This window comes from Arvicanthis niloticus, chromosome 15 (genome assembly GCF_011762505.2).
Source record: "Arvicanthis niloticus isolate mArvNil1 chromosome 15, mArvNil1.pat.X, whole genome shotgun sequence".
Taxonomy (NCBI): Eukaryota; Metazoa; Chordata; class Mammalia; order Rodentia; family Muridae; genus Arvicanthis; species Arvicanthis niloticus.
This window is the reverse complement of record NC_047672.1, coordinates 71,159,100-71,175,784: the sequence shown is the minus strand read 5'-3', so window position 1 is coordinate 71,175,784 and position 16,685 is coordinate 71,159,100. Positions and strand designations below refer to the sequence as shown.

At 38.3% G+C, this 16,685-nt stretch overlaps 1 protein-coding gene across 4 annotated transcripts in view; it reads left to right on the top strand.

Moving 5' to 3' along the window:
* Ptpn12 (protein tyrosine phosphatase non-receptor type 12) overlaps positions 1-16,685 on the top strand; it is a 70,538-nt gene that overhangs the window by 26,745 nt on the left and 27,108 nt on the right. For all 4 annotated transcript variants that reach the window (XM_034519538.2, XM_034519537.2, XM_076913150.1 and 1 more), the window contains 4 exons: positions 7,772-7,848; positions 9,426-9,521; positions 12,844-12,882; positions 15,262-15,333. In XM_034519538.2, coding sequence (XP_034375429.1) covers positions 9,498-9,521; positions 12,844-12,882; positions 15,262-15,333 — 135 coding nt within the window. In that variant the 5' untranslated portion in view covers positions 7,772-7,848; positions 9,426-9,497. The remainder of the gene's footprint in view (positions 1-7,771; positions 7,849-9,425; positions 9,522-12,843; positions 12,883-15,261; positions 15,334-16,685) is intronic.

The following is a 16,685-nucleotide window of genomic DNA, read 5'->3' as shown; positions in this document are numbered from 1 at the left end:
AATAGCTAAGGAGGTAGTATCAGTCCTTCCCAAGATTCACTACAGAATAACTGTGACTGCTTCTTACAATCCCTTCCTTCTTGGGTAGCAGTTTGTGGTTTTGGTTTGGTTTGGTTTTTACCAAAAACAAACAAAGAAAAGTAATGTAGACGATTGGGATAGTTTCTTAAAACACTGACTTATCTGCTACCTGATCACAAAAGAGCCTTAATTGATTAACTGTGGATTTAAAATGGGCCATAAGATGCCTCAGAAACCTGTGTCTGCTATCCTCAGCAGTCTGTCTCTTAAGCATGTCTCAAGTGAAAACATTATATTCTCATTATAATTATATGCTAAGATAATATTGTTTTCTAGCTAAGTAACTGTAAACACATGCTTAAATGAGAGTTTGCATTCTGTAAAGGTGTCTTGCATTGGACCTGCATTTTTTGAAAGCTGATGTAGTGTTTCCTTTCACTTATCTACATTCCATAGCACCATTTCCTTAACTGTCATTATTAGAGCTTCTCTCTAAAGTATCCTCATGTCACAGACCTAGTAGTGACCTTACTAGGCCCAGTGCTCTTTTTCCAGGATTTTCTTTCCTGTTAAATGTTACGCCATTGCCAGTCCATTTTCTGAGTTTCTCTTCTTCCATGATAACCTCTTTCAGATCATTTCCTCCTGCTTCCCTCCGTTCCACTGTTTGCTTGTGTGCATGCATATTTATGTGTGTATTGGGAGGTCGTCGAAAGTCAGCCCTCTCAGTATAGTGGTTCAGAAGCCACTTGGTTTTCTTTTTCTTTATTTGAGATTTGCTATCTCACTAGATTCCCTGGCCAGCGGACATCAGGGATTTACCTGTCTTTGTCCATATCCCTAGTGCTGGGAGTGTAAGTACCACTCATGCCTGGCTTTTTATGTGGGTGGTGGGGATGAACTCAGGAGCCATCTTTCCAGTCCTCCTCATTGGCTTCTTTACCTAAATTTAATCCTTCTACTCTTAACTGTTCTACATTATTCTCATCTGAGGATTGTATGATTAGACACTAGTAATAAAATTAACAAAGAACCGCACAGAGTAACAGTGATGAGTTACCACTCTGTAAGTTCAACTCTGAATATCACTAGTTTGTAGCTATAAGACTCAGGGCTGGTCTTTACTGTGTCTAGTTTTCTCAATAGTAAGTTGAAGTTGGTAGTGATGATGCATCTAAGGCCTGCTTTGGGTGTTAGATAGGTCAGACATCTTTTACTAACCTAACACGGTAACCACTCAAAGCTTTTGCTTCAAATACACTCCACTTCCCTTACCAGTTGCTTTAGTCTGTTCAGGTTGCCGTAACACAAATACCATAAACTTGGTGTGTTATAAACAGTAGAAGTGCATTGAGAGAAGTCCAGAATCAAGGCATGGTGTGTCATGAGTGCCCACCCACTATTCATAGTTGGTGCCTTCTCACAGAATCCTCATGGAGAATGAGGAGCAAACAAGTTTCCTTGGGCCTCTTTTATAGTGATAGCCATTGAATTCATCAGAACATGCTCTCCTCACCTCCTAAAGGCTCGTCTCCTTGATGCTTTTGCATTGGGAATTAGGTTTCAGCATATAAATGTTGTGGGAATACAGTCAGACCATAGCACTAATCCTCCTTGAAATAAGAGTTGTCTTAGAGTTTTATTTCTGTGAAGAGACACCATGACCAAGCAAACTCTTATAAGGTAAACATTTAACTGGGTCTGGCTTACAGTTTCAGAGGTTTAGTCCATTATCATGGTGGGAAGCATGGCAGCATCCAGGCAGGCATTGTGCTGGAGGAACTAACTGAGAGTTCTACATCTTGGCCCAAAGGCAGCAGGAGACTCTTACACAGGTAGCCAGGAGGAGGGGCTCTTCTGCACTGGGTGAAACCTGAGCACTAGGAGACCTCAAAGCCCGCCTACACAGTGACACACTTCCTCCAACAAGGTCACACCTCCTAATAGTGCCACTTCACATGAGTCAAGCATATTCAAACCACCACAGGAGTTAATACGGATTTCTGGATACTTTATTAAGCATAATTTTCAGTACTGTTCACTGATTTTTCTGTGGTCTAGAGAAGTAAATCTTAACTGGCTCCAGGTTTCTGTTTTTACATTCATGTTACAGAAAGTTGTGAGCAGATACGCTGATGATACAGAAGAGAACGTGCAAAAGTCCCTCCTTTTGTATTTCATTTTCTAGCCTAGATGGTAGACAGTGAATACATAATTAGTGCTCATAGGGATAATGTAGAAAGGATTAGGGCCACAGAGAAAGCTGGGAACCAAGGGAAAGTGTCAGGTTGTGAGCGGTAGTGGCAGGCTAATGGGCCAGCCTTCTAACAAAGAAAGCCCTCGTTTATATTGGTTACCGATTTATGTGATAGTTTCTTCCCCCCCCCCAAAAAAAAAAAAAAAAAACCAACAAAACCATGGTGGTTGGTAATATACCATTTACAGGTGAGAAGCTGAGGCTGGAGAAGCTAAGTAAATTTATCACAGTGCTCACATAATGGAAGGTAGTTTGTATCCAAAGCCTTGATGTTCAGATAGAATGGTTGTGGCACTTAAGGATATTTGGCAGTGTCTGGAGGCATTTCCTCTACCAGCGTCTAGTAGACTTCCAGGGTACTAGTGCACAGTTACTGTCCTGAGAACAGACTTGTCTAAGCTGAAGTTGAGAAACCTTCTTTAGAATAGCAGCTCTGGATCTGTGTGTCAGGAGGGCCTGGTTTTACAAGTAGAATTTCAATAAATTTCTACCCGTTTTTTGCTTTGACATGTAATATTGAAAGCAACTGTACTTATATATTTGTTAGAAAATAATTTGCTAATTTCCATTGAATGTTTAGCATGTCCATTGTTTGCATAAGCACACTTTTTAATGGCTTTAACATATGATTTCTACACCATGAAAGTTACCCATTTAAAGTATATAAATTAATTTTCAAAGTAAACTTATGTCATGCAGTGACTAGCCCAGTCCAGTTTTAGGACATTTCATTACATTCAAAAGTTAGGTATTTAGTCCCAGTCAGTTGCTAGTATGCTTTCTGATTCTAGAATGTGTTCGACAAACTTAACATAGCTATCATGTAATTTGTGATCTGTGGTGCTCGATATCATTAACTCAGCATATTTTTAAAGTTATATTTGTGTTATTGTAGTATTAGTAGTTAATTTCTTTTTAGTATTGAGGAATACTCTGTGTCTGTATTACATTTTATTTATCCATTTGGGGGAGTAGGGGCTCTTTTGAGACAGATTTTCTTTCTCTATGTAGCCCTGGTGGACCAGGCTGGCTAAAAACTTACAGACATCTGCCCACCTTTGCCTCCTGAATGCTGGATTAAAGGTGTGCACCACCACCATAAACATATATGATTTATGTACCAGAAAAAGGCATCAGATCCCATTATAGATGGTTGCAAGCCACCATGTGGTTGCTGAGAATTGAATTCAGGACGTCTGAAAGAGCAGCCAGTGAGAAGTCTTAACCACTGAGCTGTCCGTCTCTCCAGCATATAGATACACTTTTATTCTTAAGTGCTTATGTAGGAATATAATTGTAGACGTACAGAAGTTTGTATTTAACCTTTTTGGTTTTATGAGGCAGCAAGTTGCTGTGTAGCCTAGGCTAGCTTCTGAATTCTTCATCCTCCTGCCTCAGCCTTGTAATACTGGATCTATAGGCATGCACCACAATACGTAGCTTCTGTTTAGCTTCTAAGAAATTGAGATAAATATATTCCAAAGTCACTATCCTGTTTTCTGTTCCCAACAGTAGTGTGCAAGCACCAGCTTCCCACATTCCTACCGACACTTGTAACGGGTAGATTTTTGCTTGAGACTGTATCCACTTGGTATTAAGCTACTAGCTTCAAGCATTCTTCCTGCCTCAGCCTCCTCAGCAGCTGGAGTTAGGGATGTGAACCATTGCACTTAGCTTCAGGACTTTCTTTTTCTTTCCATGTCTTTGGGTATTATATGAGTGTGCATAAGTGTTCACACATGCTTGTCGAGGCCTGAGGTCAATGCTGGTAGTTTTTCTCCATTGCTCTTCAGATTGAAGCAAAAGTCTTAATGAAGTCCAGAGCTCACTGTTAAGACTGTTCTTACTGTCTAGCTTGCTCAGGGACTTGTCTCTGCCCTCTGAGGCTGGAATTACAAGTGAGCCATCTATGGCGTTTATGTGGGTTCTGAGGAGATGTAGTCAGCAAACACTCAGCTGCCTTAAGCACTGAAATGTCTTCCCAGGCCCAGACTTTTGATTATAGTTTTTCTAGTGCTTCTTGAGGTGTTTCTGATTTGTAGCTTTTCATGTGCTGCTAGCTAATTCTTTGGTGAAAAGTCTTCAAATTATTTAAAGAAAACTTTATTGTAATCTTACTGTGTTATAGGAAGTCTTTTTGTCGTTGTTTCTGCTTGGGTTTGAGGTAGAGGTCTCATACTTTGTAGTTCTGATTGGCCAAGCCCTTGGTCCTCTTGCCTTAGCCTCCCAAGTGCTGGGATTACAAGTGTGGGCCAGTGTCCAGCAAGAGTTCTTAATGTATCCTGCATCCTAGAAACTATTCTCTGAATTAAAATTTCACTGTGTACTATTAGATAAAAGGTTATTTACCTATGTTTTCTTGTTTGTAAGGGCTAAAATTGAGAAAGCCTTTGGAGTTGGTGAATGCTCCACCTATTTTATTGTTAAACAGGAAGATTATATTATTATAAGATTATAGCTTATCTTAGAAAACTTTTAAGAGTGAGGAAGTAATTCCCACCCTGCACGTAGACAGCCTAACATGTAGGCTAACGGTCTTAACTATCATTTTGGAACCAGTTGTTGTACTCTGCCTTTAAGGTACTTTGACTAGAGAGTGGTATGCCGTGTGGATAACAGTTATTAACTGGGACCCCTTATTACTAGAGAACGTAGTAAGAGGAAGCATCATAGAAGTAACCAGCATCATCCTGACCGAATATTCTAGCCTCATGTATCAGAAGCAGCATGTTTGTAACATCTGTTTTCTTTCCAAAATGGTACTTTAAAAAGGAGGCCAAGTAATGTGAATGAAAGCACTAGCAAACACGTAACCATTCTAGTGCCAGGAATATTTTTTAGACATAGTTTGTATAGAGATTACTAGTATATCTTTCTTATATCTCTTCCTAAATAAAGATTTTATCCCTCAAAAAAATAAGTAAAAAGAACTTTAGTACTGCCGGGTGGTGGTGGCGCGCGCCTTTAATCCCAGCACTTGGGAGGCAGAGGCAGGCGGATTTCTGAGTTCGAGGCCAGCCTGGTCTACAGAGTGAGTCCAGGACAGCCAGGGCTACACAGAGAAACCCTGTCTCGAAAAAGAACTTTAGTACTTTCTAGAATATTTGAACCAATGAAAAAGAAGTTATTTGTTACAGTTGTCCTTGTAATAGTTTAGTTTATGCATAGCTGTTGCCATCTCTAGTTTTTCTTTTTGTGTGTTAATTGGCTTTCTGATTCATTGTCTGCGGATTAAAAGGCCATAATGTGATGGTCATAGTTACAGTGTACATGTTCTGATCCTTTCTAATCCAAAGGTAATAAGTATTAGACAGTTCTAATATCTTATCAACCAGGTGTCTGAGGTTCCTTTAAATTATAAGTAATAAGATGTATATGCACCTCATGAACCATCCTGTCTTCAACCATGATGTTATACATTAAGAACAAACATAATTCTGTAGTGTTCCTTTTTTCTTTATGTATGTGAGCATGTGTGTGCCTGTGTAAGTTTATGTGCATCACATGTGTGCAGGTCCTCTGGGGAGGCCAGAGTTCATCAGATCCTTTAGCTCTGGAGCTACAAGTGGTTGTGAGCCATCTGGTAGGGGCATTGAGAATCACTGCAATCCTCTGCAAAGCAGCAATGGCCTATAGCTACCCAGCCATCTCGCCAGTCCTCAGTCTTATGGTATTAGTCCCCAAAAATATATAATTCCCTCCTGGTCAAAAGTCATAAATTAGGAAAACTTGTAATTGGAAGAGACAAAAGAGAAGGAATAACTAAATCTATGAAAATGGTTAAACATTGTTACTTAATAGTTTTATAACTAAGTTTTCTGGGTTTGCTAATTATGCTGTATTTATATAGGATGTTAGGATTAAGTCATGGGGGATATTTCTATAATCCCAACACTTAGGAGGCTAAATACAAAGAATCATGAGTTTGAAGTTAGTCCAGAATATATAGCAAGGTCCTGGCTGAAGTATTCCTACCCATCAAACATTTGTAACTATTATTAGGAATCTCAGTAGCAAGGAGCTATAACTCTACATTATTTTTGCAATTTTTTCTAAATCTAAAGTCATTTCTAAATACTTATTATTGTTTTTTGGGTTTATAAGGGTTTCGTCTTTTGTTGTTGTCTTGAAATAGGGTTTCTATGTAACTTTGGGTACTCTAGAACTCAGTATGTAGACCAGGCTGGTCTCAAATTCACAGAGATCCTCCTGCCTCTGCCTCCTGGGTACTAGGATTAAAGGCATGTACCCTTATGCCCAACCTAAATGTTTTGTAAATCAACATAAAGGCTGACAAGATGGCTCCATGAGCTAACTTACTTGCTGCCATATCTGACGACCTGAGTTGTTTCCAGAATCCACATGGCAGAAGGAGAGAACCAGCTGCTACAGTTCATCCTCTGATACAGTTCATGTGACACACAGTTCATTAGTGTCCTGTGCCCCCTCATATAAAATAAGTAAATAAATACAGAAAGTGAGTAAGGATTTACACAACTCAATGCACATCAAAATAAAAGAAATCCTGATATTGGAAAGTAAAAGATTGTGGTTTTTTTTCTTATGTCTCATTTTTTCCAATCTTATCATATCTTAATTCAATAGTCATAATTACTTAGTTTTATAATTTCTGTGAAATGTGAAAGATTGGTTTCTTAATAAGAACTTTGGCAAAGAAACAGTAATTAAGAAGTTGTGATGTTTGAGCTGGGGAGATAGATGGCTCAGTGATAGCTGTGGCCTTTCCTCCAGTTCTCCAGCACCACAGCATAGTTCACAGCCTTCTGTAATTCCAGCTCAGGGGATCTGAGCTGTCTTCTAACTCCTGTGGGCATTGTACACACCCACACGCACAGGCACACATGTAGGCAAAACACCCAAACACATAAAGGTTTGGTTTGGTTTGGTGTGGTGTGGTTTGGTTTGGTTTGGTTTGGTTTGGTTTGGTTTGGTTTGGTTTGGTTTGGTTTGGTTTAGTTTAAGATAGGGTTTCTCTATGTAGCCCTGTGTGTCGTCGAGCTTATAAACCAGGTGGCCCGGAACTCACAGATATTCACCTGCATATACTTGATAAATGTTAGGACTCAGAACAAAACAAATTTAAAAAAACAAAAAAACCCAAACAAATAAAAAACATGCTGAGGTTTAATCCCTAGACATTACTCTAGTTAATTTGCATCAGTGCCTAATGTTTTCTATTTCTAAAGTTCCAGAGATAATTCTGATTGCATCTGTAATATACTTATTTACATTTTTCTTGCTTTTCTCAAAGTTTTATTTTTTTGTTAAAAATTATCTTCCTGGTACCTAAAACTTCAGTTTCTATTTTTTTTAAAGTCAATGTGGTGATAGATTTGTAATCCCAGCACTTGGTGGCTGACAATAGTTCAGTGGCTTTGTGAGCTGCATTGTGGGGCCCTGCAGGAAAAGCCAGAGGAGAAATGCTTATGTTATTTCATAACATATGTTATGAAAATCTTTTCTCTTTTGTAGTTGATCACAGCCGAGTTAAGTTGACTTTGAAAACTCCATCCCAAGATTCAGATTATATCAATGCAAATTTTATTAAGGTACGTATGAAAATGGAGGGAGGTTTCCTTGCTACGCTTCATGCCTTCTTATATAATGATTTTTATCAAAGGTGTTAACTACCCAGCATGGTTCTAATAGGAAATAAATAAAAAGAAAACCCTTGTCTTGCACATTTTATTTGCTTTTTTTGTAGCTACCTATGCCACATAGATCAAACCATATATAGAATAGCAGAGACAGTTTTCTGTGTGCTACTTTTACATCAAGGCTTTATAAGTACTACCTGTTAGGTCATTCTGTAAATTGTCTTTTCAGTTTAGGTGTACCTACTTTGAACCATATGATAGTTTCCAATTTTCCTTGGTAATGAAATTACAGTGAGCACTGTTCTTTTGAACAGTTTCCTAGGATAAACTAATAGTGCTGAAATTACCAAGTGATACTGATTAAAATCTATATAATATAACTGAAAATTTTAAAACCTTTGGTGATTATTACTATGTGTGATGACAGTTCAGGTGTGTACCTATGATCCTAACATTCAGAAGGCTGATGTTAGAGGATTGCTATAAATTCAAGGCCAGCATGAGCTAAGGAATGTGACTGTCTCAAAATAAATAAATACATAAATGAATATGTAAATTAAAACCATATATGTAAATAGATATGTAAATATGTAAATAAAAATAAAGTGATAGACCTCTTGTTAGATAACTTTAGTTAGACTATTCTTAGGACACTGATTCAGTTATATCCCAGTTCGTTTGTTTTAATCAGATACCTTGTTTTATCTATTCTTAGCTTATTAATTTCAAACCCGTATAGTAGGTTTTGAGTATGCTGTCACTTTGCATAGACTCTTTTTTTTTTTTTTTTTTTTTTTTGTTTTTTTTTTGGGGGGTGGGGAGGTGGGGTGGGGATTGTTTTTTTGAGACAGGGTTTCTCTGTGTAGCCCTGGCTGTCCTGGAACTCACTCTGTAGACCAGGCTGGCCTCGAACTCAGAAATCCGCCTGCCTCTGCCTCCCGAGTGCTGGGATTAAAGGCTGAGCCACCACCACCTGGCTCTTTGCATAGATTCTGAAGGTGGCCATTGGTAAAGCTCCTAACTAGTTTAGTATTCTTAGATTCCAACTGTGCTTTTGTGTTTCTGCTATAGTTATAGTTAATTGGGGGGGGGAGGGGGTAGTAAGTTTTTGTTGTTGTTGTTGTTGTTGTCTGAGACAGTGTCTCTCTATTATATAGTCCTAACTGTCCTGGAGCTAACTATGTAGACTAGGCTGGCCTCAAACTCAAAAGATCACAGGCATCTACTACAGTGTAGGCCTCTGCCTGCTGAGTGATGGGATTAAAGGCATGCACCATCATACCCAAGATTTTCTTTTTATTTCTAAGTACAAAGTAAATTTTAATTGCTAATTCTGTACAATATATCCAGTAAATACAAAAGTACTATTGATTAGCAAAAGCTAAAATGAATTGGGTATATTTTGCCATGTTTTATACTCTGTGAAAATGGCTTTAGATGAAAACATTACTAGCAAAATTTGAAACCTTAATGAAATATTCTTTCTTGTCAATCATAGTAAATGTAAAATTTACCTTCCACTCTTTCAGGGCGTGTATGGGCCAAAAGCATATGTGGCAACCCAAGGGCCTTTGGCAAATACAGTCATAGACTTCTGGAGAATGATATGGGAGTATAATGTTGTGGTAAGTGACTTACTTGTCATAGATTTCTGAGATCTATAGTATGTAATGACATGGTGTGTCTTACTGAGAAAGAAGTGAAGCACCTTTTTTGATAATTTATTTTTATTTTATGTGCATTGGTATTTTGCCTCTGTGTGTGTGTGTGTGTGTGTGTGTGTGTGTGTGTGTGTGTGTGTGTGTGTGTGTGTGTGAGAGAGAGAGAGAGAGAGAGAGAGAGAGAGAGAGAGAGAAAGTCAGAGTCCAAAGCCCAAGAACAGAGTTAGAGGCAGTTGTGAGCTTCCATTTTTATTTTATGTGAATTGGTATTTTGTTTGGATATATGTCTATGTGAGGGATCCTCTGGAACTGGAGTTACAGCTGTGAGCTGCCATGTGGTTCCTGGGAATTGAACCCATGTCCTCTAAAAGAGCTGTCAGTGCTCTTAATCTCTGGGCCATCTCTCAAGCCCTTGCAAGACAAATTTTTAGGTATAATGGTTTAAGTGTAATGATGTTTCTGGAAAAGACAAAGTACTTTTGAAGCTGGCTCATTAAATTCTCACAAAGTAGTTCAAATATTTTAAGAAAAGTGTGACTATAATTTAAATCTTATCCTAAGTCAACCAATGATATAGCCACTAAGTAATGTTAAAATCATTTTTCAAAAAGATTAATGCCAACAAAATGATTGATAATATAGGCATGCTCTTTTTAAAAAATAATAAATATAATATTTTTAATTTATTGTTTGAGAAATGTATGCACACATTCAGTGCATTTTCATCACTCTTTACCTTCTCCCCCATCTAGCCCCTCTTGGGTGCCCCTCCTTAGAGTCCAGTTTTTTCCCATGTACACATCAATGTGGAGCCATCCACTGAGGCCTGCTGAGCCCATCAAAGACTGTATCCCTAAGGAAAACCGACTCAGCAGTGGAGAGCACTAGCTGCTCTTCCAAGAAGACCTAGTTTTGGTTCCCAGCAGCACATGGAAGCTTACAGCCATCTTTAACTCCAGTTCTAGGTCCTTCTGTGACATCTGTGGGCACTAGGCATGTATGTAACTCACAGACATACATGCAGGCAAAAGACCTATTTGTATACATGAAATTTAAAATTTGTTAATGAAAAAAAGAAAAAGAAAAACTGTTTTTCCTCCCAAGCAGCCATCAGTTGTCCGCATCTTCTCAGCCAGTGGGGACTCAGTGTGCCTCTCCTCTATCCATGACAGGCACTTCTTTTCTTTTTTTTTTTTTTTTTGTTTTCTTTTGTTTTTTTTTTTTTTTTTACTTATTTATTTATTTATTTATTTTAGTTTATTCACTTTACATCCCAATATCAGTTCACATTCTCCTTCCAATACTCATGCAGAATCTCATTCCTCCCCTCCCCCCCATACACATCAAGTCACTACATGTCTAGGCACATCCTCTCCCACTGAGGCCAGACAAAGCAGTCTGTCTCTTGAGGGGAACCAGATCCACCAGCAGGCAGGCAGGTAACAGATTCACTATTGTTGAGGACCAAGCTGCTCATGTGCTACATATGTGCATGGAGGCCTAGGACCAGCCATGCTCTTTGGTTGGTAATTCGGTCTCTGGGAACCCCCAAGGGCCAAGGTTTTGACTCTGTTCATCTTCCTGTGGAGTCCCTTACCGCTTCAGTTCCCTGAATCCTTCCCCCAACTCTTCCTTAAGACTCCTGGAGCTCCATCCAGTGTTTGGCTGTGGGTCTCTGCCTCTGTTTCCGTTGGTTGCTAGGTGGAGCCTCTCAGAGGTCAGTTATGCTAGGTTTGACAACCATATCTTTTAACTTTTGTCTGAAAGAATATTTTGAGTCTCTCTTCCTAGGAAAATAGATGTAAATATATTAACTATAAATTATTAAGAAGTCAAGTAAGTATAAAAGAATGTAGAGAGCCTATCTCCCCATCCCTGGTCATTCAGTGGGATGCATATCTGAACTATTAGCATTTTAATTCTTTTTTGGCTTTTTTGGATAAAGGGAAGTAGTGTGCCCCTAGGTTTGAAAGGTTTGAAAGGTTTGTAGGACCCTGTGAAGCCATCTGTGGTACTGGGCATCATCAGTGGAATCAGCACTGGTGCAGACGTGGGAAGCCCATTGTGAGGCGCTCTCATTCCTTTCTCTGTGGCCTTGCAGTGATTCTAATGCATTGGCATCTTCCATTCTCCCCTTGAGAGATTAATAAAAGGGGAATGCAGTAACAGAACTAGTGTTTGCTGAAATTTTTATTTCAAAATGAGATTTAAAGCAGGAACACATTTTCTGGATAGTGAGAACATATTATGTCTGCATAGAAGGTTGGATTTTACAGAAGTACGCATTTGTCAAAATTTAGAGAATTATCCCATAAGATTTGTATTTCATTGTTATGTATTTTCAAGAGAAAGTATTATATTAAATATTATTGAGCTCTAGATAATACAAATGAGTTATCTCATATTTAATATCTACTGCATTACTAAGGCATTGAAATACCTTTATAAATATGGTGATAGAAGGATAAATAAGTACAATAATAATTATAATAGTGATTATATACCTACAGTTTTTACTATTAAAGTTTTCAACTTTTTTATTTTAAATATAAGATGCTTCTAAAAAATGAGGAAGCAGATAGCATAACTTTCATTTAGAGGTTGTTAATTTTAGTAAATTCAACCTTTAGAAAGTTACATTTAAATGTGCTTTAATTTTGGTTGAGTAATACTAAATGTAATCTTTTTTTTTTTTGGCTTTTTGAGACATGGTTTCTCTGTGTAGCCCAGGCTGGCCTCAAACTCAGAAATCTGCCTGCCTCTGCCTCCCAAGTGCTGGGATTTAAGGCATGTGCCACCACTGCCTAGCTGAGTGATACTAAATTAGGTAAATACCCTAATAGTATTTTAGTGTAAGTCAAAAATAAGAAATCAGATTATTAATCTAAATTAATTAATCCAAACTAAGTAAATCATTTTAAATGAGGTCTCTTATTTGGTTAGTTTTGTTTAGAAGGTATGATTTTGATAGTTCATTTATCCTATGCTTAGTCTTAAGATTTTATTTTTTTATGTGTGTTTTGCCTGCATATTTGGTTATGTGTTATGTGTATGCAGTGCCTGCAGAGGTCAGAAAAGAGTATTGGAGCATCTAGAACTGGAGTTGTGGATAATTACTAGCTACCACGGGGGTGCTGGGAACCAAAACTAGGTCCTCTGATGAACAGCTCGTATCAAGTAAACTTGCTCAGATTAAAAGATAATTATTGACATTCATATTTCATTTTAAAAGTAAAACTATTTTTAACTGATTTTTTTTCTCTCTCTCACCCCAACTCCTTCTTAGATTATCGTAATGGCCTGTCGAGAATTTGAGATGGGAAGGGTATGTATACCAGTTAACACATTGCATTTGGAGAATAGAAGTTCTTGGTCATTTATTACTTCAGTTATCTGATCCCATGTAGTTAAAGGGTACACACTTCTTTTTTGTGCTCTGCTATTTTATAAGAAACATGTAGCACAAACTTCTCTGTTTCAGAAATTGATTTTATAATATACTAAAATTAAGTGTATTGTTAAGTATAGTTTTCAAATGTTTCATGGTATTTTAAGTCAAATGTAATTTATTGTCTAAAAAGGAATTTTAAAATGGTAATAAAATTGGACAAATAAGCATATTGAAGTAATTTTGGTGGTCAGCAGTTGAAGCTGTATATGGTGTCATACCATTGTAATGCCAGCACTTGGGAGGCAGAGGCAGGGAGCATGCCACAAATTTGAGGTCAAGTCAGTTTACATAATGAGTTCTAGGCCAGTTAAATGTGTATGAGACCTTGTCTCAGAATTTAAAAAAAACAAACAAACAAAAAAAAAAGATAATTTAAAAATAGCATGAATATTTTGATTAGTCTCTTTACAAAAACTAATCTCCCTCTGTATTTGTGTATGTGTGCATGTGTGCATACATAGGCACATGTATGTGTGTGCAGGCAGAGTCACATGTGGTGCATGTTGAGTATGAAAAACCAGAGGTCAGCATCCAGTTAATATTTTTCTGTCTGTCTGTCTCTTGCTCCCTCTCTCTCCTTGCTTGAGATAGGGTCTCTAAACTTGGAACTTACCATTTCAGCTACATTGGCTGTCCATAGCGTGTCCAGAATTCTATCCTCCCTACAGTGCTGGCATTATAGACAGATATACTATACCTGACTTTACATGGGTGCTGGGTTCTAAATTCAGCTTCTGATTGCAGAGCAGGTACTACATCCATTGCACCCTCTCCCCAGTCCCACCACCACTGTCTTCTTTTATGTTTGTTTATACTTTTGGAGGGGGGGGGGGATTTCAAGACAGTGTTTCTCTGGGCAGCCCCTGGTTGTCCTAGAACTCAGAGACCTGCCTCTGCCTTTCGAGTGCTGTGACTAAATACTTGTGCCAGTGCACCCAGCTTCTGTTGATACTATTTTCAAAGCTCAGAAAAGAAAACCCTTGCTTGGTTTATTTTTTGGTAATGCTCAGATTGGGCCTAGAACCGTACACACACTAGCAGACAGTCTTGCCACTGAGCTTCCAGCCTTGCTTCTGTTTTTAGCTGATGCTCTGTATAAGTGTTGTTTTCAGACCATCGTGGTGTCCTACAGCAGCAGTACTGAGATTGTCACTGTAGAAGACAGTGACACGTTTACAAACAATAGTACTTAACTAAAACTCGTTGACCTCTAGATGTGACACCCAAATCAAACTTAAAGAATAAATTGTGTAGTATCTTTATTTGAAATTCTTCATGTGATTCATTAGTAAAGGTAAATTTTAAGTTCTTAAAAATGGCTATAAAAATTTTTAATAAGAGATGTGTTACACAAGCAAGACAAACCTTTATTCTATATATATCATAAATAATAGAAAAGATATATTTTAATTAATTTCTTTTATTCCTTGGGAACAACTTTGTTTGCCAGTATTAAGTGATGTCAGACAGAAAATAAACAAAGATCATCAAGTATAAAAATTGAAAGCTAATAAGATTTTCTACATAAATGGTAATATTCTTTGTCATTTACTTATAGTTGGAAATTTACATTTTATTCATCTAGTGGGTTTCCTTCTCTCTTGCTTTCTTGCTTTCTTAAGACAGGATTTCTCTGGGTAGTCCTAGCTGTCCTGAAACTCCCTTTGTAGACCAGGTTGGCCTTAGACTCAGAGATCTGCTCTGCCTCTTGAGTGCTGGGATTAAAGGCATGTGTGCTACCACCTGGCTCATTTAGGTACCGTTGAAGTATAGGATTTTCTTTTTATTTTGTTAAGGAGCTCATTGTATTAAGTGGTGAAAATCAGTCTTAATTAGCACAAAACAATAGAAACTCTGCTGCTGCTGCTGCTGCTGCTGCTGCTGCTGCTGCTGCTGCTGCTGCTGCTGCTGCTGCTGCTTCCGCTTCCGCTTCTGCTTCCTCTTCCTCTTCTTCAATATGGTTCCTTTTTGGGTTTATGTGCACTGGTGTTTTGCTTGCATGCATGTCTCTGTGAGGGTGTCGGATTTCATTTAATTGGAGGTACAGACAGTAATGAGTTGCCATGTGGATGCTGGGGATTGAACCAGGATCCTTTGAAAGAGAGGCCAATGCTCTTAACCTCTGAGCCATCTCTCCAGCCCCCAAACAACTTCTCATACCAACCAGTGCTGTTTCTTTTTAACCCTAGGACTAAAACATTTCTAAAAGCTGATGTTACTGAACTTTGTTCTGTTTATCTTTTTGGACAACAGAAAAAGTGTGAGCGCTACTGGCCTTTGTATGGAGAAGATCCTAGAACATTTGCACCATTTAAAATTTCTTGTGTAAGTACCTATTTTTATTTGTTTTAAAATATTTTTTAAAAATTTGTTCTTTGAGAATTTCGTACACAAGTACAATATCTTTTGATCAGATCTATCCCTGCCTCATCTTCCAGGTCCTTAGACTCACCAACTTCTTTCTCCCAACTTCATGACCTTTCTTTAATCCACTGAGTCCAGTGGCTGCACGTGGTATAGAGCAGGAAGCTGGAGCATAGGCAAACTTCCAGAAGCCACATCATAAAGAAAATTAACTGTCCCTTACCCAGCAGCCGACAGCTGTTAATAGCCCCTCCCCTTGGAGTAGGGCTGTATGAGGAAGGCCCTCTTCATCCATGTTGGAAGTTTGATCGGCTGTGTCTTGTTGAGGGAGCTGCCGCTCCAACGTTTTCAGTGTGTTGCACCCAGAAAACAGTTTCACAGACTTTGGCTCCTGAAGCTTCCTGCTTGCCCATAGTGTTTCCTGGGCTTTGTGGGGAGGGGCTCATACAGACGTCTCCTTTGTAGATGAGCGCTCCGCATCATTTACTCTCTGCTCCTTCGTCAGCTAAGACTCTACCTCTGTCTGCAGCAGAAAGAAGCTTCTTTGTTGAAGCTTGAGAGTTTGCTGATGGATTTAAGGAAAGATGAGTTTTTGGAAGACAGTTTGTCCATTTAGCAAAGTAATAAAAGTGGTTTCTCCCTAAGGGCCTATGACCTATCCAACCATAGGTCCGGTCCAGTTTACAGTGTCAGGCTTGATTTCCATCCTATGGAGCAGACCTTAGGTTCAATGAAAAGGGGATCCTATGACTCCATGCCACAATTGCACCAGTAGGCATGTATTGCCACGTCAGGTATTTATTGTAGCTCACACAGTTCACAGCCAGGTAAGACTTACACCACCATCTACATACCACAGTACCTATTTTATATACATTATTTAATCAGAAAAGCTACATTATAGACTGATGAACAATTAAGTTATAATATGGTACAAACTCAGGATGTTGCAAGCCTAGAACTAATCCCATGTAGATTTCACTTAACAGTAATCAGTACTGATGTTTTATACTGCTTTCAAATTCAGGAGTTTAGGAACAACTTTTACAACTGTTACTTTCTTTACTTTTGTGATGATTCTGTTAGTCTTTTTACATCTCTTGACAATGTACATGTGACTGTTCCTTTGAAAGTTGGTATACTCACTTCTGATCAAATAAATGGAAAAGAACATTGCTAACTGAGGTGTATCATATTAATCTTCACTGTTATTCTTCCTCACATTTTAAAATTAGAAATAAAGTTAAATTTGAATTGCCATCTTGAAAGTAAAGATTATTCCTTACAGCAGGTAATTTGACATGCACCCTAAA